Here is a 24,499-nt window from a genome sequence, read left to right as displayed (position 1 = left end):
TCGGAAAATCGAATGCTGGATAACTGAGGTTCCTCTGTATTTCTTTGCATCACAACTGAACTTCTCACTTCCACTAACATCACTTTATTTTCTTAATCATTCATGAGATACGGGTGTCACTGGCTCAGCCAGCATTTATCAACTATCCCAAAGGACAGTTAGCAGTCATTTCCTTCCCAAAAGGACATGTGTGAACCTGATGGGTTTTTATGACAATCAACAGCAGTTAAATGATCACCATTAATCTCGCTTTTAATTCCACTTTTCTTTATTGAATTCAAATATTACTGCTCTTTGCTTGAAAATGATCTTCTCCCTGTGGCACCCAAAGTTTTTTTCACTGTTTTTCCTGGTCCTGGATCATCAGCTAGTGAAACAGTTTTGGTTCAGCAGCCTTGTCCAAAGCAAATCATGCACCTACTACATCTTTTTTTAAACACTCTTTCACAGGATGTGGGTGTCACTGGCTGGGCCAACGTTTATTATCCATCACCAATTGCTAAGAGGGTAGTTAAGTGTAAAACATGTTATTGTAGGTCTGGAGTCAATGTAGACCAAACTAGGTAAAGATGACAGTTTCCTTCCATAAAGGTATTAGTGAACTAGGTAGAATTTTTCCCGAGATTCGTCAGTGGTTTCATGGTCATCAATAGATTCTTAATTCCAGATAGTTACTGAATTTAATTTCAAACATCTATCATGGAAGGATTTGAATGCAGGTTCCCAGAGCATTACCAGGGTCTCTGGATTAATAGTCGAGCAATAATACCTCCCCTAAATATCCACTCAACCTACTTTGCTCCAAGAAGAACAACCCTAGCTTTTCTGACCAGTCCTTACATTGCTATCCTTCATTTTGAGAGAAATTGAACAGAACAGCAAGGATGTTATGCTTCAGTTATACAGGGCATTGGTGAGACTACATCTTGAATATTGAAGGCAGTTTTGGTCTCCTTATTTAATGAAGGATTTGGTGGTTCAGAGGTTTACTAGGTTGATACCTGGAATGAGTGTGTTGAATTATGAGGCAAAGTTGAACAGACTTGGTTGGCATTTCAAAGTGTAAAGATTATTTAGTTGAAATTTACAAGATCCTGAATGGTCTTGACAAGGTGGACGTGGAAAGAATGTTTCCTCTTGTGAGAAAGTCCACAACAAGGAGTAACTGTTCAAAAATTAGAAGTCATAGATCTAGGACAGAGATGAAGAAAAATATTTTCTCTCAGAAGGCTGAGAGATTTTGGAATGTTCCCTCTCATAAGGCAGAAGAGGAGGCAAAACCATTGAATATTTTAAAGGTGGAGGTAGATGGATTCATGTTACATAAGGCATTCAAGTGTTATCAGGCATAGGTGGGAATGTGAAATTCCAAACATGAACAGACAGACTTGATGTTATTTAACAGTAAAGCTGACTCGAAGGACCAAATTGCTTACTTTTGCTCCTAATTCCACCCAAAACCTCTTCACTTCTCTCTCCTCAAAAACATCTCTGTTTGACCAAGCTTTTGGTCACCTGCTTCTGATCATTTCCTTTCACAGATTAATCTCAGATGTTGTTTGATAACACATCTGTAAAGTTATGCAATTTATTGTGGTGGCCTTTCACTGAAATACATGCATGCAATGCTGTAGATTTAGTTTTGACAACGAAGCAAAGTTAAAAAGCAAAATAAATGAAGACAAAACAAACTGTGATATATATCACAGTTTGAAGGACTTTGAAACACCTGACGAAATACAACTGCATTTAACCTAACACCATTACATTACAGTACTCAAATACCAGAGTGCATTACCTTCTCTATCACATCTCTACTGTTTCTACAATTACTAGCTGTTCCTTTCAATTCCTGGTTTAGAGAATTTGAAAACCTCATCCTGGAGTACCTCAAGGAATTTGATAACTTCCTCACTGAGTTAATCTTTCTCAGTTTCAAATAACCCCTTCAGGATTCTAACTAAACACTTCTGGTCTGGAAATTTCAAACTAAACCCTTACATTGAGGCTGCCTACTTCCTATTAGCTCTGAACTACCACATTCTTTAGCAAAACTGCTTCATATGTCTAATTTCCACCAGGAACTCTGTGAACTGAACACAAATGTGTCCAAGCTATGGCTTTTTGCCTCACGCAGATATAAAATCTTAATCCTTCTAAACTAAAAGCAAGCTAATATTTGTTCAGTCTGTCTGCTACTGAAATTCTGAAAATGCAAACTAATTCCCATTATCACCTGAGGGGCTCCTTCTCACATACTTGTTTAAAACAAACTCATGGCTCCAAAAATACTGACAAGTTCATCATTAAACCAGTCATGCATACAAATCAAAACCCCCATGCCACCTTTTCAAAATTCAAACTCAAAAGTAAATCATATTAAAATATGTATAAAACACATAACTTGCATCACACATGAGAGAGCAGGCTGCTCTGATCACATACATCATAAATAGCAGAGTGGCCTTATGACTTCTCTGAATCTCACTTGCATTAATGCTGCATAAGAAACCATTATCCAGTCACTGGGTTTCTACAGCAAATATGGAATGAAGTAGAAATTAATATTTCTCTCCCCACTGTTTGGGAGTCATAGAGATGAACAGCACAGAAACAGACCCTTCAGTTCAACTTGTCCATGCTGACCAGATATCTTAAATTAATCCAGTCCCATCTGTCAGCATTTGGCCAATATCGTTCGAAATCTTTCCTATTCATGTACCAATCCAGATGCCTTTTCAATGTTGTGATTGTACCAGCCTCCTCTGGCAACTCATTTCATACACACATCACACTCTGTGTGAAAACCATCATCTTCATTAGCAATGGAGTCCTTTATTAGCAAAAAATCACACATTTCATACAGTAGACATAACTCATTCCTTCTTCGAACATAGAACATTACAGCGCAGCACAGGCCCTTCAGCCCTCGATGTTGAGCTGCCCTGTGAAATCAATCTGAAGCTCATCTAAACTATTTCATTCTCATCCATACACCTATCCAATGACCACTTAAACACCCTTAAAGTTGGCGAGTCTACAACTGTTGCAAGCAGTGTATTCCACACACCCCTACAACTCTGAGTAAAAAACCTACCTCTGACATCTGTCCTATATCTATCACCCCTCAATTTGAAGCTATGGCGCCTCGTGCTGGCCATCGCCACCCCAGAAAAAAGGCTCTCCCTGTCCACCCAATCTAATTTTCTGATTATCCTGTATGTCTCAATTAAGTCACCTCCCAACCTTCTTCTCTCTAACAAAAACAGCCTCAAGTCCCTCAGCCTTTCCTCGTATGAACTTCCCTCCATACATACAACATCCTAGTAAATCTCCTCTGAACCCTTTCCAAAGCTTCCACATCCTTCCTATAATACAGTGACCAGAACTGCACGCAATACTCCAAGTGCAGCCGCACCAGAGTTTTGTACAGTTGCAGCACGACCTCCTGGTTCCAAAACGCGATCCCTCTACTAATAAAAGCAAACACACTGTATGCCTTCTTAACAGCCCTATCAACCTTGGGAGCAACTTGGAGGGATATATGTACATGGGCACTGAGATTTCTTTGCTCATCTAAAATACCATGAATCTTACCATTAGCCCAGTATCCTGTATTCCTGTTACTCCTTCCAAAGTGAATCACTTCACACTTTTCCACATTAAACTCCATTTGCCACCTTTCAGCCCAGCTTTGCAGATTATCTATGTCCCTCTGTAACCTACAACATCGTTCGGCATTATCCACAATTGTACCGACCTTCGCAAATTTACTAACCCATCATTCTGCACCCTCATCGAGGTCGTTTGTCATTTTTATAAACAGCAGTGGACCCAAAATAGATCCTTGCAGTACACCACTAATAACTGAGCTCTAGATTAGATTACTTAGATTAGATTAGATTAGATTATTTACAGTGTGGAAACAGGCCCTTCAGCCCAACAAGTCCACAGTGACCCTCCGAAGACCAATCCACCCAGACCCATTCCCCTACATTTACCCCTTCACCTAACACTATGGGCAATTTAGCATGGCCAATTCACCTAACCTGCACATCTTTGGACTGTGGGAGGAAACTGGAGCACCCGGAGGATACCCACGCAGACACTGGGAGAATGTGCAAACTCCACACAGACAGTTGCCTGGGGCGGGATTTGACTCTAGGATGAACATTTCCCATCAACCACCACCCGCTATCTTCTTTCAGCTCGCCAATTTCTGATCCAAACTGCTAAATCGCCCTCAATCCCATGATTCCATATTTTGTGCCGTAGCCTACCATGGGGAACCTTATCAAACGCTTTACTGAAATTCATATAAACCACATCAACTGCTTTACCCTCACCCACCTGTTTGGTCACCTTCTCAAACAACTCTATAAGCTTTGTGAGGGACAACCTATCCTTAACAAAACCGTATTGGCTATCCCTAATCAACTTATTCCTTTCGAGATGATTATAAACGTTATCTCTTATAACATTTTCCAACATTTTACCCACAATGAAGTAAGGCTCACTGGTCTATAATTAATAGGGTTGTCTCTACTCCCATTCTTCAACAAGGGAACAACATTTGCCAACCTCCAGTCTTCTGGTACTATTCCTGTAGACAATGACAACATAAAGATCAAAGTCAAAGGCTCTGCAATCTCTTCCCTGGCTTCCCAGAGAATCCGAGGATAAATCCCATCCAGCCCAGGGGATTTATCTATTTTCACACTTTCCAGAATTTCTAACACCTCCTCTTTGTGAACCTCAAACCCATCTCGTCTCATAACCTGTTTCTCAGTATTCTCCTTGACAACATTGTCTTTCTCCAGTGTGAATATTGACAAAATATACTCATTTAGTACGTCCCCTATCTTCTCTTGACTCCACGCACAACTTCCCACTACTGTCCTTGATTGGTCCGAATCTTACTCTAGTCATTCTTTTATCCCTTTTATACCTATAGAAAGCTTTAGGGTTTTCCCTGATCCTATCTGCCAACAACATCTCATGTCTTCTCCTTACTCATCTTAGCTCTCTCTTTAGGTCTTTCCTGGTTACCTTTTAACTCTCAATTGCCCTAACTGAGCCTTTACATCTCATCCTAATATAAGCCTTCCTCTTGCTCTTGGAGTAAGAGTGCCTCATCTTCTGCCTGGGAACCCTCCAACCACAAGGGATGAACTCAGATTTATCCAGTTTCCTCATTTCCCCTCCCCCCACCTTGTCTCAGTCAAATCCCTCGAACTCAGCAATGCCTTCCTAACCTGCAATCTTCTTCCTGACCTCTCTGCCCCCACCCCCACTCCGGCCTATCACCCTCACCTTAACCTCCTTCCACCTATCGCATTCCCAACGCCCCTCCCCCAAGTCCCTCCTGCCTACCTTTTATCTTAGCCTGCTGGACACACTTTCCTCATTCCTGAAGAAGGGCTGATGCCCGAAACGTCGATTCTCCTGTTCCTTGGATGCTGCCTAACCTGCTGCGCTTTTCCAGCAACACATTTTCAGCTCTTCCTCTTGACAAGAGATTCAACTTCCTTAGTAAATCACGGCTCTTGTGCTCGACAACTTCTTCCCCATCCAACAGGTACATGCTTATCAATGACACAGCAGCTATTCCTCGAATAAGCTTCACATTTCCATTCTGCCCATGCCCTGCAGTTTCCTTCCACATCCTATGCACCCTAAATTTTGTCTAATCGCATCGTACTTGCCCTTCCCCCAGCTGTAGCTCTTGCCCTCTGGTGTATACTTATCCTTTTCCATCGCCAAAGTAAACAGAACTGAACTGTGGTCACTATCACCAAAGTGCTCATCTACCTCCAAATCTAACAGCAGGACAGGTTCATTCCCCAGTACCAAATCTAATGTGACCTCGTCCTTTGTTAGCCTGTCTACATACTGTCAGAAAGCCCTCCTGCATACAATGGACAAAAACGGACCCATCTGAAGTACTTGAACTGCAGTATTCCCAGTCAATATTAGGGAAGTTGAAGTTCCCCATAACAACTACCCTGTCACTCTCGCTCCTATCAAGAATCATCTTTGCTATCCTTTCCTCTAAATCTCTGGAACTATTTGGAGGCCAATAGAAACCTCCTAACAGGGTGACCTCTCCTTTCCTATTTCTAATCTCAGCCCGTACTACGTCAGTTGACGAGTCCTCAAACGTCCTTTCTGCAGCCATATACTGTCCTTGACTAACAATGCGACACCCCTACCTCTTTTACCATCCTCTCTGTTCTTACTGAAATATCTAAATCCCAGAACATGCAACAACCATTCCTGTCCCTGCTCTACCCATGTCTCAGCAGGCAGTGAAGAAATCTAATAGCATGCTGGCCTTCATAACAAGAGGAATTGAGTATAGAAGCATAGAGTCCTTCTGCAGCTGTACAGGGCCCTGCTGAGACTGCACCTGGAATATTGTGTGCAGTGCTGGTCTCCAAATTTGAGGAAAGACATTCTGGCTATTGAGGGAGTGCAGTGTAGGTTCACGAGGTCAATTCCCGGAATGGCACGACTATCTTACGTTGAAAGATTGGAGCAACTGTGCTTGTATACCCTTCAGAGCTGAAAAATGTGTTGCTGGAAAAAGGGCTTATGCCCGAAAAGTCAATTCTCCTGCTCCTTGGATGCTGGCTGACCTGCTGCGCTTTCCCAACAATACATTTTTCAGCTCTGATCTCCAGCATCTGCAGCCCTCATTTTCTCCTCCTTGTATACCCTTCAGTTTAGAAGGCTGAGAGGGGATCTGATTGAGACGTATAAGATTATTAAAGGACTGGACACTCTGGAGGCAGGAAGCATGTTTCCGCTGATGGGTGAGTCCCGAACCAGAGGACACCATTTAAAAATAAGGGGTAGGCCATTTAGAACAGAGTTGAGGAGAAACTTCTTCACCCAGCGAGTGGTGGGTGTATGGAATGCTCTGCCCCAGAAGGCTGTGGAGGCCAAGTCTCTGGATACTTTCAAGAAAGAGATGGATAGGGCTCTCAAGGATAGTGGAATCAAGGGTTATGGGGATAAGGCAAGAACAGGATTCTGAGTGAGGACGATCAGCCACGATCAAAATGAATGGTGGTGCTGGCTCAAAGGGCAGAATGGCCTACTCCTGCACCTATTGCCTATTGTCTGAAGTGACCATAACATCGAAATCCAAGGTACCAACCTATGCTGCAAGTTCACCCACCTTATTCTGGATGCTCCTGGCGTTGAAATAGACACACTTCAAACTAACCTTTTGCTTGTCGGTGCCCTTTTGTGACCCTGAAACCTTATTTCAGACCTCCTTACTCTCAATCTCCTCTGTACTCGAACTACAATTTAGGTTCCCAATGCCCTGCTGAATTAGTTTAAACCCACCCAAACAGCATTAGCAAATTTTCCTCCCAGGATATTAGTATCCCTCTGGTTCAGGTGAAGACCATCCTGTTTGTAGAGGTCCCACCTACCCCAGAAAAGAACCCTAATTATCCTGGAATCCAAAACCCTCCCTCCTGCACCATCCTTGGAGTCACGTGTTCAACTCCTCTCTCTCCCTTCTTGGCTGTTGTTAGTGGCTCCTCCTCTGACAGGCTTCTTCTCTGACATGCTTTTCCTTAATTCAGGGGCTCCATCAGACTGGATCTTTTCTCACTGCAGGGACTCTCAGCAAAACATTCCGAATGTTAATATTAGAGCTTTACCAAAGAGTTAACCCTACAGTCATCAATTTTCTTCAGACTTGCCAAAATCCAATCACTGTATCTTGATACCATCATTGGAGGCTCGATGGACAAATGAATTCTTCCTTCACTTCAAGGAACTGCTTTTCACCTTACTGTGAAAAGTCAGCAGTCAGCTTTGATGTTTCCACATTTGATGATGCTCATGGTCAGATTTCTTCTGTTCATAACTAGATCACCTCTCAGATTTGGTTTCCTTACAGTGCCAGGGACCCCGTTCAATTCTAGGGCCACTGTCCGTGTGCAGTTTGTACATTCTCCCAGTGTCTGCGTGGGTGTCCTCCAGGTGCTCCAGTTTCCCCCCAACAGTACAAGGAAGTGCAGGTTAGGTGGATTGGCCATGGGAAATGCAAGTGTACAGGGGCAGGTTGAGGGGGTGGGTCTAGGTGGGATGTTCTTCAGAGGATGGGTATGTACACGATGGTCTGAATAGCCTGCTTCCACACTGTAGGAGTTCTATTCTATTCTATTTAACTTCCCTAAAACTAGAAATGTCTACAAAGCAAATATATCCAACCAGTCTGAATAATCCTCATATTTGGAAAATTTTCAACAACTGAAATAGAGAAAAAGAATCTATGGTCTGTTGGTGATCCTTTCCCAGCTCAAAGCTTTCTTGCTGTCCTTTTGCTGTTTCTATTTTATTCATGCTACTTCTGAGGTTTCTTCTTGCTCCTACCAAGTATCAGACATGCAATATAAGACTCTCTTTCCCCTCCCTCATCTCCTGTTTCAAAATCCAAATCCATGCATGCCTCCAACTCAACTGCCCATTCACTCCCAAGCCCTCAATGCTCCAGGACTCATTAAAGTGCCTGCCATTCCGTCCATTGGGAAAATGGAGACCAGGAGTAGAAGTGGGGACCATTAAGCCCTTTGAGTCTATTCTGCCATTCAATGAAATCATGGCTGATCTATGGCCTAACTCTATATACCTGCCTTTGGCCCATATCCCTTAACACCTTTGCAACCAGTGTTCTGCAACAAACAATTCTATTCTAACTCATTGCTGCAGAGGTGTTCTTAAACACATAACTCCATCATCTCCCTCCTCACGTCTGCAACACACACTCACAGAATGTGTAAAGAAGGCATTTGACACATCGTACTTCATCCAATTCATCCCCCGCCTGCCTGCTCTTTCCTGATAACGTTACAAACTTCCCCATTCAAGGAAAATTAAGGAACTCTTTAAAATTCTAACTGTTGGAGCAAGCACTTGATCACCTGCATTTCTTTATAACATTCAATTTTAAACGTCAGCGTCCTATAACCCTCCACAAAGTGTTTTTGAGCATTTTACTATGTTAAAGATGTTCCCTAAAGTTATGATTCAAACGGGTTCCATCACCTTTTCCGATAGTGATTCCACATCAGACTTCACTGTGTTGGGAAACTTACAGCCCAATCGCCTCAACATTGACGTCACCCAGCCTATCCCAGTTTAAACCCATCTTGTCCCCTCGCTTCCCTGACCTCATAGAGTCAAAGAATCTCACACCACGGAGACAGGCCCATTGGCGCACACTGGTCCTGCTGACCAAAATGTCCATCAACACTAAGCCATTCCCCTGCACTTGGCTCATAACCTTCTAAACCTTTCCGATCCATGTATTTGTCCAAATGCATTTTAAATGTCGCTAATGTACCTGCCTCAACCACTTCTGCTGGCCCCTCATTCCATAGGTGTATCATTCTGTGTATAAAAGTTGCCCCTCAAGTTCCTTTTTATTCTTTCCCCTCTAACCTTAAACTGATGCCCTCTAGTCCTGATTCCCCAACCTGATCTGACCCAACCTGCCCATTTTCCAACTCATCTATCCGCTCCACCCTTTCCACTGACCAATCATAACAGCCCCTGACCTGCATTCACCTCTCACCATCCCACCTACCCTTCCCCACCCCCAGTCCTGACAAAGGGTTTTGTCCCAAAATGTTGACTTTCCTGCTGCTCGGATGCTGTCTGACTTCGGTGCTTTCCCAGCCAAATCTATCGACTCTAGATCAGAAATACTTTTTGTATGAGAGAAATCTCTACATCTCTCTTTTGGTTTTTGTATCCCTGTGTAATAAATTTGTCTCCTCTGGTTCCTAACTCTCCAGCCACTGAAAACATTGCTCCCTTACTTACACTATCAAAACTCTTCATAATTTTGAACTCCTTTATCATGTTTTGTCTCCTCTGGTCTTACGTAAAGATGTCGTAGTACATTACATCCCTATTTAATTTATCTCTACTTGTGCTCTATTTTGACTTTAGTCTTGTCTAACACTGTGGACCTTGGCACTTTATCTAGTTATTGCCACTGAAACAAAGAAATGCACTCGGAGGCCCCACAGCAATACTCAGCTCCTTGCATAGGTCTCTACAATGCAGCATCCATCAGATTCCAATACACAAAAAATCATTTTTCCAGATGTTGGATAATGAAAAGCATTTGGGTTTTGGAAAATGTACTGTGCACAGATTTCCAGCTAATCAACTGCAAATTTTGCTACAAACCCACTATGCCGATGTCAAAAATTAGCTTAAAGCTGAACAGCCCTGAAATGAATCAAATTTTCAAAAAGAGGGAAAGGGGTGGTAACGCTGTACTTTCACAAGACTATGGGACAATAATAAAATAAAAAGGTGCAATACACAGTTCAACTAGCTTAGCAAAACCATCTTAAGATGCTGTGGAAGAGTACAGGTGAACAAAATTTGACATGAGGCCATGATGTAAAAGTAGTCAAAGAGTGTGGTGCTGGGAAAACACACTAGGTCAGGCAGCATCCAAGGAACAGGAGAATCGAAGTTTCAGGCATAAGCGCTTCACCAGAAATGGCAGGACGCTGCCTGACCTGCTGTGCTTTTCCAGCACCACACTCTTTAACTCTAATCTCCAGCATTCTGAAGTCCTCACTTTCTCGTCCACAAAGTGAAATAGGTTTAAGGGACAACATATGATTACAAAGATAGAATAAAACCAGAAGACACAATTGTCTGCAACCCAAGTACCAAACTATGACATGAAACATGTCAAAACTTCAAAATTGTCTTCACCAACATATGGGGACATATGGGATCTAACTAAATCAACTATCACTCTTAACATCAAGGTAACATTAAACTGAGTATGGCACTAATTAACTCAATTAAAACTGAAGTTAGTGGGATCAGGAGGAAAACATCAATGACTGCAATGTGAAGTATCTGCAGCACTTCATCAAGATGTCTTTAGTAGCACATTCTCAGCCTGGGAGCTCCAACACCCGGAAGGTAGAGAACAGCAAATGCACGGAAACACCTTCAAATCAAAACTTCGGAAAATTGTCACACAACATTCTTGTTTCACCTTGACAGGGACAAACACACAAAATGCTAACAGCATTGTGAAATACCTTCAACACATGGAATGGTTAAACATGATAGTCCATCAACCCTTTCTGAAGGGTAAATGGGGATAGGCAACAAACAACTGGACCTGACAGCAACTTGCATTTCCTGACAAGAATAAAACAAAATTCTCCACCTTTGTCTGCTGACTGCAATCAATTAGTCCTCTCTACAGCCCTTTTGTGTTTGTAAATCACTATAATTTATTTTTTAATTAATTAATTTTGAACCACTGCAACACCAGCGAGTCACACAGTGACAAGCCTTGCATGATGAGGCATTTTCTATTTTTATGCTGTTTTGAACTTCAAAGATCTGCAAACATACACAGAAAAATAATTTTTTGGGCTAAATAATTCAAAACCATTTGATCAGTCTGCCTTACATTACCCAACATGCTTCACACCTCTGAAATCATGAATCCCACTTGACTCAATGGTTAGGTTTCCTGGAAACCTTCAGATCCTACCACAAACCCTTGTGAAAAATTTTTATTTCCATCCTCTTGATGCACTTTCTGCTTCCACTTCACCCCCATTTAATTGTAATTAGAACTCCTCAAACAACTGCTGTGCAAGTAAACTTGTAAGTGCTTAACATGGGTAGAGATGAAGATGAATGGAACACCTCTGATAACTAGCGCTTAAATTCATTGGACCATCTAAGTCAAGGTTGCAATTTACCTTTTAGTCTTCAGTTGCTCCCGTAATTTACTGTACATCTCCAGTACTGAAAAACAAAGACAGGTCAGATATTGAAATAAATAGCTTGCCATGCAATTATTTTTGTTATTATGAGATCCCATTTTCTTTCAATGCTCCTACGTTTAACTGTTTCAATACTTACACTTTAATTTCACTTTAACACGAAAAGTCACACAGATGAAAAAAAAAGACTGTGTCAGAGTTTTTCATCTTGCACTCGTCAGAATAGGTATGCAAGAATACCAACTAAAAATGACTTTTATTACACTGGTGTTTGTAGTGGATGTCAAAACAAACAAATGGTAATCACCATATCCAATGGCTTCTAAGAAAAATTTGCAAGGTTTTTTTTGTCATTCCTAGGATGTGGACTTTACTGGCTAGGCACAGGTTGAGAATCAGATTGCCAAATCTGTCGTCAATTGACAACTCAGTCCCAATTTCCTATTCCTAACATCCCATTTCATATCCAACTCAATTCAAGGAAATATAGCTTACTTCCTGCCCAAGGAAGATTAATTTGGCAACAAGTGGCCTTTAGTGGGTAGGTTATCTCTGTAACTATATTCCCAAAAAGAAAGTGTATAGGTACCTTGCAAATACAATCTGAAACCAGTGCTGTATCACAGAACAAAGATCCTCACACTTAGAACTAAGTAATTATCAGGATCTATTTGAACTCTTAAAAAAGAGGTGATTATCAAGTCTTTCAATCACCTTGAAAGTGATTCCAAACATAATTATAGTAAGCCAAGCAAAGGCTTTCAAACAGAAATTTGTTTTGGCCTTCTAGTAATTGTGCCTTTTTAACCTAGCTGGTAGTGCTCCTAGAAGCATGGCATTCCAACTGGAACTCCATCAACAAACACACTGAGTTAGACCCCAACTACCACCCCCTGAGAAAAAGAACAGGCAATGACATCACCAACCCAAAGAAACCAAAACATATCAATAGAAAGCAGGAATCATCAGCAGTGCTTCACCCAGAGGCCCACTGAAGATGTTGCCTACTAGGGTGACAAAACTTCTGGAAATGCAGCTCAGCAAGCAAACCTACATCCAGAACTTCAATCTGAGCTACAAACCTTCTCAAAACTCGTTTCCACCAGTTACTCCCTACCATAAGGACTATGATTAAAGCTTAAGTTCACCACTGTACATGGATCATGACCAGACCACTAACCATGTATGGAGCAAAAGTCGAAAGTCAAACATCAGTTTTTTCTCCAATCATAGAAATTGGTGTGATCATTTGAAAGTTTACATTCTGGCTTTTGTGATGAGTACATGACAAAATGTTTCAACAACACATATCTCTCAGCACCATGTGGTAAACTTGTTTTGAAGTATTTATACTTCAGTCTTTGAGCACTTGGACTGGATGAAGCTTCAATAAGCAGTGTTGGTAAATCTATTTAAATCACAGTTTTACAATCTGTAACAATGGTCAGGACATTTTGCAATTCGCTATATGCAGTTCTTGATAACATTTGGAATGAAGCACAATTGGCACTGAATTCTTGGAATTCAAATAAAGGCAGAGGAGATGCAAAGTCAACGGTAGAATATCAATCAGAAATAACTAGTTGCATTGGAATATTGTGCTACAATATCAATAAGAAACATGCCAAACTTCTTGATGAAGTGTAAATTGCTTCAAAGCACAGGCACTGTTACAGTATGGGTAAATACAGAAGCCAACAAACAGCAATTATGAGATTTCCAGTTTTTGGTGTGGTTCAAGGAAAGAGCTTTGGCCAGGACACCCTGTTCTATTTACAACATTCTCATGTTGGTCGTTTATATCCATCTGAACTGATCATACATGGGGTTTAAAATTGCATCTGAAGGTTAGCTTCTCTGACAATCCAGCATTCTTGTTAGTGTCACAGAAAAATGTACTGCTACCCAGAAGAATAATCAGTATAGCACTGAAAAATCTCCTCAAATCATCTGATTCTAAGATAGGAATAATACGAACTGAGAGAAGCAGGTACTATTTGCAATGATCAAGAGTCAAATAGTGTTAAGTACATGCACATACAGAGACACACAGACACATGCGCGCGCAAACATAGACGTTCTGCAAAATCTTTGTCTCTCTTTTCACCTTTAAGGCACGCCTTCAACCCTCTTCAACCTCCTCTAATATCTCTTTACATGACTCAGAATTAATATTTTGACATAATATGCCTGAGATCCTCTATGTTAAGGTGCTATAAAATGCAAGGTGTTATTTGCCCCATCATTCATTTGCTAGGTCTCTGAAAGAGCAATCCAATTAGTCCCTGTTTCCTCCTGTCGCATACCCCTTTTTTTTCCCATTTTAAATATAGTTTTAATTCTCTCTTGAAGTTGACAATGAATCAGTTTCTTCTTGGGAACTTAAGTCACAGCTTGCTCTACAAATAAACATTCTCAACTTCTGCCACCTGGTCACTCTTAAACATAGCATTTGCCAAACCCCTATACCAAGTAAGATTAAAAAATCATGGTGCAAGATGTCAATTCTTTCCTGGAATGGACTGGGGGAACAGAGGAAGCTGAATCAAGGGCTAGTTCAATAAGTACATGGATAAAGCTTTGATGGATGTGTGTGCACACTGTTTGGGATATGGTGCTTCCCAGGGAGAAACTGTTCATGTGGATGGCAATGGTCTTCTCTGCTGCTCTACATTTCTGTTTTCATACATTCTCTGTCATAACCCTCTGCTTTAATTTTTTTTTTGTTGTCGCATTTTGTCCATTCAGAACCATTCGACTGACTCAAGATGCTATAACAATTATCACTAAACCTGTTATCTCCTGCAGGAACCTTGCTGACGATAACTGTTTAGTACCTGGTAGACAGAGCGTCAGCTGGTCCACTGTAGCTGCTATATTCCTTTGCTGTGAGCGACACTTCCTCAGTTCCTCCATTTCAGTGAGTAGCTGCAGAGGCATATGTTGAAAAGAAACAATTTGGTGACTATATTTTCATGAATCAGTCAGTCAGTCAGTCTTGAAAGATTCATTAACCAAGCAGTCCTCATATTTTTAGACTCAGTGATTTTCACCATCCTGCCTCACTGACACAAATTTTCTTTGTGTCATCCCAGTGGCCACCACCCACATGCACAACAGCCTTCCACCAAGCCGACAGAGGAAGCATCACTGTCCTGGTTTTATGCATGTTTTGTAAGGTACCACAGTGCAAACAGCTGAGTTTCTACGCAGAATTCACTAATGCCCAACAGGTACTACTGACTTAGATTAAGTTCAGCAGAAATCACCAATTTATCATCCCTGGTCAAGGTGACTTGCTGATTAACTCATAGTTACCTGGAAGGCTTTGACGCAGAAACTAACTGTAGTACATTTCCATTGACATGTATAGGTCAACACAAGGCAGTGGTTGGTGAGATTTAAAAGCCTTGACAGTAGCAAAAAAAAAAGTTTATACATGAAATAATTTGCCTTTATGGCCAATATTAGGGCACTTCAAAGCGTTTCACAGGCAAGGAAGCAACTTGGAAGTATAGTCACTGCTGTGATGAAGGAAACAGCAATGTGGAAAAAGAAAATGAGACAGTGGAAAAGAACTCACCTCTCTCCCTGATTCCTGCAGCTTGTTATTGGTGTCTGTCACCTGAATCTGAAATGTCGGAAATGAAACATCTCACTTTAAAACATTGTTTGAAAAAAAAAGTAAATTTAGAGCTAAAACAATGAGGGTTTTGGAGAAGAATATATTGTCAATACCACCCAGTGGTTTATTAATATGATCCAAGGAGCGTTGAGACATTTTAAAAGAGATATCGGGACAGCAAATCAGGAATTAGCCCAAGTTCAGTTGATAGGTACACCTTGAAGACAGCAAGTGAGACACAAACTATTTCCATCATTGAACACATGATGAATGTGAATTGAATGGAGCCTAAAACCCCTCTGTCACTAGAACCTCACAATAACTGACCAAATCACCACAATTTTAAGAGCTGGTCATCAGTAATCAATTATTTCTGCTGTCAGGTGTATCAACTTGTAAAATAGAAACAGGCTATTTAAGACAATTTGTCTGCACTATTACAGATCATCCTTTTGTCCCTGTCCCAGTAAAGTGCAGTTCACAGCCTAATCCATCTCCAACTTTTCCCAGTTCTGAGAAAGGTCATCAACCTAAAACATTAACTCTGTTTCTCTCTATATAAATACTGCACAACTGGCTCAACTTTCACAGCATTTTCTGTTTTTAATTTCAGATTTTCAGTATCTGCAATTGTCTGGTCTTTCATTTGGTTCTTGCTGGTATTTGTATTTCACACAAGCCTCCTCTATTCCATTTGTCCCTCGACACTCTGCTCTCTTCACTCTCCGGTGGGTATCACTGTGGAAGCAAGTTCTACACGGCAGTGAGAATGAAGAGGATGAGGCTCCTGGTCAGTTGATTGGTCTGCTGCATTAATATGGATCAGACACAAAGGCCTCCCAGCATTTGCAGTAACCAGATTCATACAGACAAACATCTTGTGATTAGGTCTTAGGTGATCTGACTGTAGCCTTAACTCTACTTTCCTGACTACCCTGCATAACCGTGGACTTCCTTTTTAATCCAGAATCTATCTATAGCTGTCTTGAAACTTTCACTGACAAAGCCTCCACTGCTGTCTGTGAAAGAGAATCCTATAGGTGAATGACTCTCAGAGAAAAATAAATCTCCTCATGTCTGTCTTAAATAGCAGACCCCTCATTCTTAAACTATCTGTCTTGGCTCTAGTCATTCCCACATAAATCCTCCCAGGATCCAGAATCAAGTTCCCTCAAGGGTTTTTGTTTCAAAAAGACCACATCTCATTCTTGTCAACTGCAATGGTATTCAGCCTAACCTGTTCAACCTTTCCTCATCAAGATAAGTCCTTCATCACAGGAATAAGTCAAGTGAACCTCCTTATTTCACAATGTGGCGATACTACACAAGACAAGAGGGGGGATAAGTGCAACATACCTTCAACTTCTGTGCTTCTCCCCGCACTTTCAGCAGTTCTGTGATGGAGTCTACAAATCCCTGGAAATGGAAGTTGCACATTTTCTCAATCTCCCGATCATGGTTCCTGATCCGGGCCTCCAGCTTCTCCATGAACCGCCAGTGTTCCTCCCCATCGTACACTGACCTGAAATGGAACAATTCAGCTACACTTTAAAGCTTATAGCATTTTCACACATCTAATCCCAGGATTTTTTTCACTTCCCTGCTTTTAACCATTTCACCACTGCTGGTCGTCCCTTCAACTGTATTAGTACAGTTTAATTTGTATAGCTTCCAGGCCAGGAATGTTTGATGAGAAATCTACATGTTATTTAATTCTGAGAAAGTTTAAGCTCTCAGTTTTGTGACTACTCATCGAAGAAGACTTAATGGTCCACAGGAAAGAACCAGAGACAATCAGTTCTGGCAAGCTTAAGTATTTGTTATGCTGGATGAATTTCTGCAGACATGAATCTTGTTAACACAGTGTCAGGAAGATGATGAAACTTTGTTATTTTGTTTTGTTGTAAAATCTTTCAAACTGTGTTCTATAGTAAGATATTTTGTTTTTGTTTCTCCTTTTGTGTATTCAACTTAAGTTCTGTTGTTAAAGAAAATCTGCAGCCTCACGTAACTATGCTGCAGTAACTCATCATCACATTAATTAGAAAAGAAACAAATGTGACCTTTTAATCCAGATTTAATTCTGGGATTGGATTTGTCCAGTTACAATGTGAGCTGGAATCATAAGCTTGTACACAGATACAGCAAGTATTTTGGAAAGCTAACAAAATGTTATTGTTTTTGCAAGGAGACGCGAGTACAAAAGTAGGGAGGTTATTGTTCAATTATATAGGGCACTGGTGAGAGCACATTTGGGAGTACTGTGTACAGTATGGGTATCCCTGTTTACAGAAGGATACAAACTCAGACAAGGTTTACTAGACTAATATCTATAATGGTCTTAAAAGAGAAAAACTGGTAAGGCTGAGCTTGAGGTTACATGATTGAAACATACAAGGTCCTGAGTGGTCTTGACAAGGTAGATGTGAGGAGATGTTTCCTATTACAGGAGAAACTAGAACGAAGGCTCACCGTACAGAAATAAGGGGTTACCCATTCAAGGTAGAAAGCAGAAGATTTCTCTTAGAGGTTTGTGAATCTTTGAAACTCTCTTCCTTGGAAGGCAGCACAAACAGAGTCATTGAATGCTTTTAGGGCAAATGTAGACAAATTCCCAATAATCAAAGGGTGAAAGGTTGTCAGGGTAGGCAGGAATGTGGAGTAATCAGATCAGCAATGATCTGACTGAATGACATAGCAGAGTCAAGAGGTTGAGTGGTCTATTCCTGCTCCTAATTCATATGCTCGAAAGTCACTTGTTCCTCCCTAAAGGAACTCTGCACACGTCTCAAATTAATCAGATACTGTTACTGCCTTTGAATGCTACCACTGAGGGAGTCTGCTCCACATATTAATTAGTTTCTCAATGGAATATTGGCTCTATCGCCAGACCATAGCAACACGACAGTTGGAGGAAGAGCGCCTCATCTTCCGCCTAGGAACCCTCCAACCACAAGGGATGAACTCAGATTTCTCCAGTTTCCTCATTTCCCCTCCCCCCACCTTGTCTCAGTCAAATCCCTCAAACTCAGCACCGCCTTCCTAACCTGCAATCTTCTTCCTGACCTCTCCGCCCCCACCCCACACTGGCCTATCACCCTCACCTTGACCTCCTTCACCTATCGCATTTCCAACGCCCCTCCCCCAAGTCCCTCCTCCCTATCTTTTATCTTAGCCTGCTGGACACACTTTCCTCATTCCTGAAGAAGGGCTTATGCCCGAAAAGTCAATTCTCCTGCTCCTTGGATGCTGCCTGACTTGCTGCACTTTTCCAACAACACATTTTCAGCTCTGATCTCCAGCATCTGCAGTCCTGACTTTCTCCTCTGCACAGACATTTTCAATTTACCTTCCTTCAATCACTTAGTTTATGGGTCAAATAGGTTCTTTCAAAAGAATCAAATAAACCAACCATCTAAGGCCTGAGAGGGCATGATGGCGTATGGGTTTAACCACTGGACACGTCTTATCACAGAGCTGGCAAATGAACAGATGGCAGCAGGATTACAGCCAAATTGAATTGTTCCATGAGCAGTAGATGGGGGAGCCACTGGACAGTGATGGGAAAATCCTGGACCAATGGACTTCACCAAACCCAGCTGTGCAGATCCAACAACCTCACCTGAAGAGTGAAAAAGGAGTAGTCTATTCAAATGGAAGTAGACTGCAGAACTTGATGGTACAGAAGGCTCTGGGTGTCCTGATACATAGAGTCACAGAGTCATACAATATGGAAACAGACCCTTTGGTCCAACAAGTCCATTTTGAACATAATCCCAAATTAAACTGTTTCCACCTGCCTGCTCCTGGCCAATATCACTTCAAACCTATACTTAGCTAAATGTCTTTTCAACATTAAAATTATATCCATTTCCACCACTTCCTCAGGATGTTCATTCCACACACGAACCACTTACCGTATAAAAAAATTGCCCCTCGTGTCTTTTTACAATATCTCTCCTCTCTCCTTAAAAATATGCCCTCGCATTTTGAAATTCCCCATCCTAAGGAAATGACAACTATCATTAACTCTATCTGTACCTCTCATTATTTTATTAACGTCTCTTAGGTCACCTCTCAACCTCCTATGCTCCAGAGGAAAAGGTCCTAGCCTAGCCAGCCTTTCTTTATAACTCAAACTTTCCATACCTGGCAACATCCTGGTAAATTTCTTCTGAACCCTCTCCAGCTTGATAATATCCTTCCTATAACTGAGAAACCAGAATATGTTTGCATGTAGTTGCACTAAGTAATTAGGAAGACAAATCCAAGGTTATCAATTATTGCAAGGAAATGAAATATAAAAGTTTGGAAGTTTTACTCCAGTTGTACATTGGCAAGACAACATGTGGAGTACTGTGCACAAATTTGGGTTTCTTACTGGAGAAAAGGCATAAGTGCTTTTGAAGCATGTCAGAGAGGGTTCATTGACTCATTCCTGAGATAAATTGCTTATCTTATGAGGAAAGACTGAACAGGTTAGAGCTAAACTCAATTTAGAAAAGTCAAGAGGTGATTTCATTGATATGCATAAAGATCATGAGGGGATTTGACAAGGAGAATACTAGAAGGATGTTGTCTTCTTTGTGGGGGATTCTAAAAATAGAGAAGAGTTTAGGAATAGGAAACACCCCAGCCCCCCACCCCCAACTTTAAAGACAGATTTGAGGAGAACGGTTTTCTCTCAGAAGGCTGGAAAATATGTGAATTCTTTTGCCCAGAAAGCAGTGAAGATTGAGACTTTAAATTAGTTCAAAGTGAAGTGAGATGGATTTATGATAGACAAAGGAGATAAGAGTTACGAGGGGCAGACAGAGAGTGAAGCTGAAGCCACAATCACGTCAGCCTTTTCTTTCAAGTGGTGGAGCAGGTTCAAAGGACCAAGTGGCTTACTTTTGTTCCTATGCTCCTGTGGTATGGGGTGGGAATAGAATTTGGGCTTTCTGCTCTCCATGGTCAGGAAACAAAAGAAAAAAAAACTTGTATTCATTAATTTATTTCAAAGGATATGTCTACAAGTTGTTTGGATTTATTTTCTGTATACGTGTCAGTGATATAGTCAGCCCTGAGCATCTTGTGTTGTTTGAATAGTTCTGTAAATCTGTGAAATAAAAAAACTCACATTGGTGCATCAACTTTCACAACTTCTTGGCATCCCATAGCGTCTCACAGCCAGTGTGTGTTTTTTGAAGTGTCACCAATAGTGTAATACAGGAGACGTGGCAGCCAATTTATGCACAAGATCCCTCCAACAGCAATGAGCTAATGACAAGATAATCTGTCGCTTTTAGTTATGCTGCTGGAGGGATTAAACTTTGGCCAGAACACAAGAGGAGAAATTATTGACTCTTCTTCAAAATAGTGATATGGGATCAATTAGGTTCACCTGAGGGAGAATTGGTGCCTCTATTTAACACCTCATTAGAAAGTTGATACCTCCAGCAGTCAGCACTGCATTGGAAGGGTCAACCATGAATGATGGATCTGACAGCTGTACCCAAATTATATTAGTGAAACAGTGACTTACAACAAAGGGTTAATCACCCACTTATGACCTGGAGTCGCTGAAGTCTGAATGTATCAAAAGTCTGCTTTAAATAATAAAATTTCACGGCCGTGTCAAAACTCCATAATTCACCAGCAGCAGTTGTAACAGCACATATGTCGGCTATTAAAACTCGCTTTGATATGTCTTTGTCTCATACAATACTGTAAGAAAACTAACAGATTAAGCAGCACGTATGGTGACAAAGTGGCTTTGGGTCATTGTAGAATGAATTGAATCTTTTTTTTCCCCCAACTCTCATGCACTCTAATTATAACAATGGATCATCAGCAGCTTCTCAACTGCAATCAACACTCAAACTCACCCCAGTAGTCGTGCTTGAAGTTGGGGAATCAACTGTGAAGTCACAGTTAAATCCAACTGTGATGCCCTCTTTCCATTGGAGAGAAGGTTACTGGTTGTTGCTCAGGAATGAAGTCTTGCCCCAAGTGTATTCAGCCCTTGTGATTAGCTGTTCGTAGCACCTTCATGGGACCTGGAGGGTGAACCAGGCCATGTGAACTTGCCCCGTGATAGCCAGATCAGACAGAATCAAGCAGGATCCCTTCCCTGCAGAACATGTCTGAACCAATGTTTCTACCTCTAAGCAACAATCATGGTCATTTTCTCTTGATGTCAGTTTGCTGACATCCTGTCGAGAAGGAAACCTTCTGACTTTCTAACTGCAATGTCATACCAATACCTTTTTTTAAAGTCATTCAGAGGATATTGATCAATTTGGGAAGTGGACTGAGAAGTGGCAAATGGAGATTAATATAGAAAAGTGTGAGGTCTTGCATATTGGAAAGTCAAACCAAGGTAAGAGTTTCGTAGTGAACAGTAGGGTCTTAAGGAGTATAGTGGAACAGAGGGACTTGGACTTCAGGTGCACGGTTCTCTGAAGATGAAGTCACAGCTAGACAGGGCAGTGAAGGAGGCTTTTGGTACACTGGCCTTCATCAGTCAGGGCATTGGTATAGAAGTTGGGAAGTTATGTTGCAGTTGGTAAGGCCGCACTTGGTCACCTTGCTATTGGAAGGATGTTATTAAACTGGAAAGAGTGCAGAATAAATTAACAAAGGATGTTGCCAAGACTCAAGGGTCTGAGTTATAGGAAGAGGTTGGACAAGCTAGGTTGTTTTTCTTAAGAACATAGGAGACTGAGGGGGGATCTTATAGAAGTGTATAAGATCATGGGAGGCATGGATTGGGTGAATGCACTCGGTCTTTTCCCCAGGGTTGGGGAATCGAGGACTAGAGGGTATCAGTTTAAGGTTAAAGGGCAAAGAATAAAAGGGAACCTGAGGGGCAACATTTTTACACAGAGTATGGTGCATATATGAAACGAGCTGCCAGCCGAGGTGGTTGAGGCAGGTTCATTAACAACATTTAAAGGCATTTGGACAAATACATGGATAGGAAAGGTTTATAAGGATATGGTCCAAGTGCAGGGAAATGGGGATAGCATGGATGGACATTTTGATTGGCATGGACCAGTTTCAGGCAAAGGACCTGTCTCTGTGCTGTAGGACTCTGACTCTATATGGGCATCACTGTCAAGGTCAGCATTCATTACCCATTCCTAATTGCCCAAAGGTCAGTTGAGATTCAACCACAATTTTTTTTTTCTTCATTCACAGGATGTGGATGTCACTGGCCAGGCCAGGACTCATGTCCTATCCCTAATTGCCCTGAGGGTAGTTCAGAGTCAACCATATTGCTATGAGTCTGGAGCCTCTCCCTAAATTACCTTATTGAACCAGATGTATTTTTCCCAACAATCAATAATAATTTCATGTTCATCATTAAATTCAACAAAAATCTAGAATTAAAAGTCTAAAGTCCACTATCTGCCATGGCAGGATTCAAACCCAGAGCTCCAGAAAGTTACCTGGGTATCTGGATTAATACCATTAAGCCACCGGCCTCCCAAAGTTACTTCACAACATACTCAATGTTGGGCAACTGGAGATGGATGGAACATTCCTGAAGAAGGGCTCATGCCCAAAACGTCGATTCTCCTGCTCCTTGGATGCTGCCTGATCTGCTGCGCTTTTCCAGCAACACATTTTTCAGCTCTGATCTCCAGCATCTGCAGTCCTCACTTTCTCCCAACTAGAGATGGGCAATAAATATGATTATTCCTGATGAAGGGTTTTTGGCCGAAATGTCAATTCTCCTGCTCCTCAGGTGCTGCCTGACCTGCTGTGCTTTTCCAGCATCTGCAGTCCTCACTTTCTCCTAATAAACATCAACCTTGTCAACAATGCCCATATCCAGAAAATGAATGAAGGTCATTAATGAACAAGCAGATTTACCCATTATGGGGCCAGCATGGGGGGGGGGGGAATGTCCAACTAATTAGATTGCTCTTTCAAAGAGCAATCTAACAAAGGAAGTCTTGTTAGAACGGAGATAAGGAGAAACTTCTTCAGCCAGAGAGTGGTGAATCTTTGGAATTCATTGTCACAGAAGGCAGTGGAGACTGGGATAGATAAGTCCTTGACTGTCAAGGTGATCAAAGGTAATGGGGAGAAAGCGGGAGAGTGGAGTTGAGAAACTTATCAGCCATGGCAGAGCACTCTCAACGGGCTGAATGGCCTAATTTCTGCTCCTTTGTCTTATGGTCTTAAAAGGCCTTTTTCTGAACTTAAAATGCACTAATTCTCAAACATGGAACTCAGGAACAGGGGTGTGTTTGACGAGAATAGAGTAGAAGCATTTAAGGGGAAGCTAGACGAGCAGATGAGGAAGAAGGGAATCAAGAGTTAAGATGGTCAATTTAGATGAGGAGAGATTGGATTAGATTAGATTACTTACAGTAAGGAAACAGGCTCTTCGGCCCATCAAGTCCACACCGACCCACAACCCACCCAAACCCATTCCTTTACATTTACCCCTTCACCTAACACTACGGGCAATTTAGCATGGCCAATTCACCTGACCTGCACATTTTTGGATTGTGGGAGGAAACCTGAGCACCTGGAGGAAACCCACGCAGACACTGGGAGAATGTGCAAACTCCACACAGAGTCGCCTGAGGCGGGAATTGAACCTGGGTCTCTGGCGCTGTGAGGCAGCAGTGCTAACCACTGTGCCACCGTGGCACCCATTAAGGGAGATTCAGTTGGAACATGAACAGACGTATTGACAGTTTGGGCCAAACTGCCTGATCCTGTGGCATATATCCTTTCAAATGTCTCATGCACACTCCACTTGCATTTGGACAATCTCAGGCAGCAGCAAACATGGGGAATACTGGTGAATATGGATGGTGGTTGCACCAAATTTGCGGCAAATTACCAAAATAATTTACCAAGCTCTGACACACAAGAAACTTCACTCCACACTTGCCATTCAATGGCACACTCTTCTGAAGTGGAGTTCTCCAGGAAGTCTTCGAAATCATTACTCGAAACTATAATTCTGCCACTGGGCTAACAGAGGATTTGATAAAAAGTGCAGTAACACCAGTGGGTTGCAGAGTTCAGATACAGCCTCCTCTAATTGTCTCCCAGAGCATAT

General features: G+C 41.6%; 1 protein-coding gene across 2 annotated transcripts in view; it reads right to left on the bottom strand.

Annotated features, from left to right (window-relative positions):
- Positions 1–24,499, bottom strand: part of LOC140481543 (exocyst complex component 6B) — a 664,346-nt gene that overhangs the window by 528,169 nt on the left and 111,678 nt on the right. For both annotated transcript variants that reach the window (XM_072577911.1, XM_072577921.1), the window contains exons 2-5: positions 16,786–16,951; positions 15,388–15,435; positions 14,642–14,732; positions 11,781–11,826 (exon numbers count right to left, since the gene is read on the bottom strand). In XM_072577911.1, the coding sequence (XP_072434012.1) occupies positions 11,781–11,826; positions 14,642–14,732; positions 15,388–15,435; positions 16,786–16,951 (351 nt within the window). The remainder of the gene's footprint in view (positions 1–11,780; positions 11,827–14,641; positions 14,733–15,387; positions 15,436–16,785; positions 16,952–24,499) is intronic.

Source organism: Chiloscyllium punctatum, chromosome 1, assembly GCF_047496795.1.
Source record: "Chiloscyllium punctatum isolate Juve2018m chromosome 1, sChiPun1.3, whole genome shotgun sequence".
NCBI classification, from domain to species: Eukaryota; Metazoa; Chordata; class Chondrichthyes; order Orectolobiformes; family Hemiscylliidae; genus Chiloscyllium; species Chiloscyllium punctatum.
This window is presented reverse-complemented; position numbering and strand designations above follow the sequence as displayed.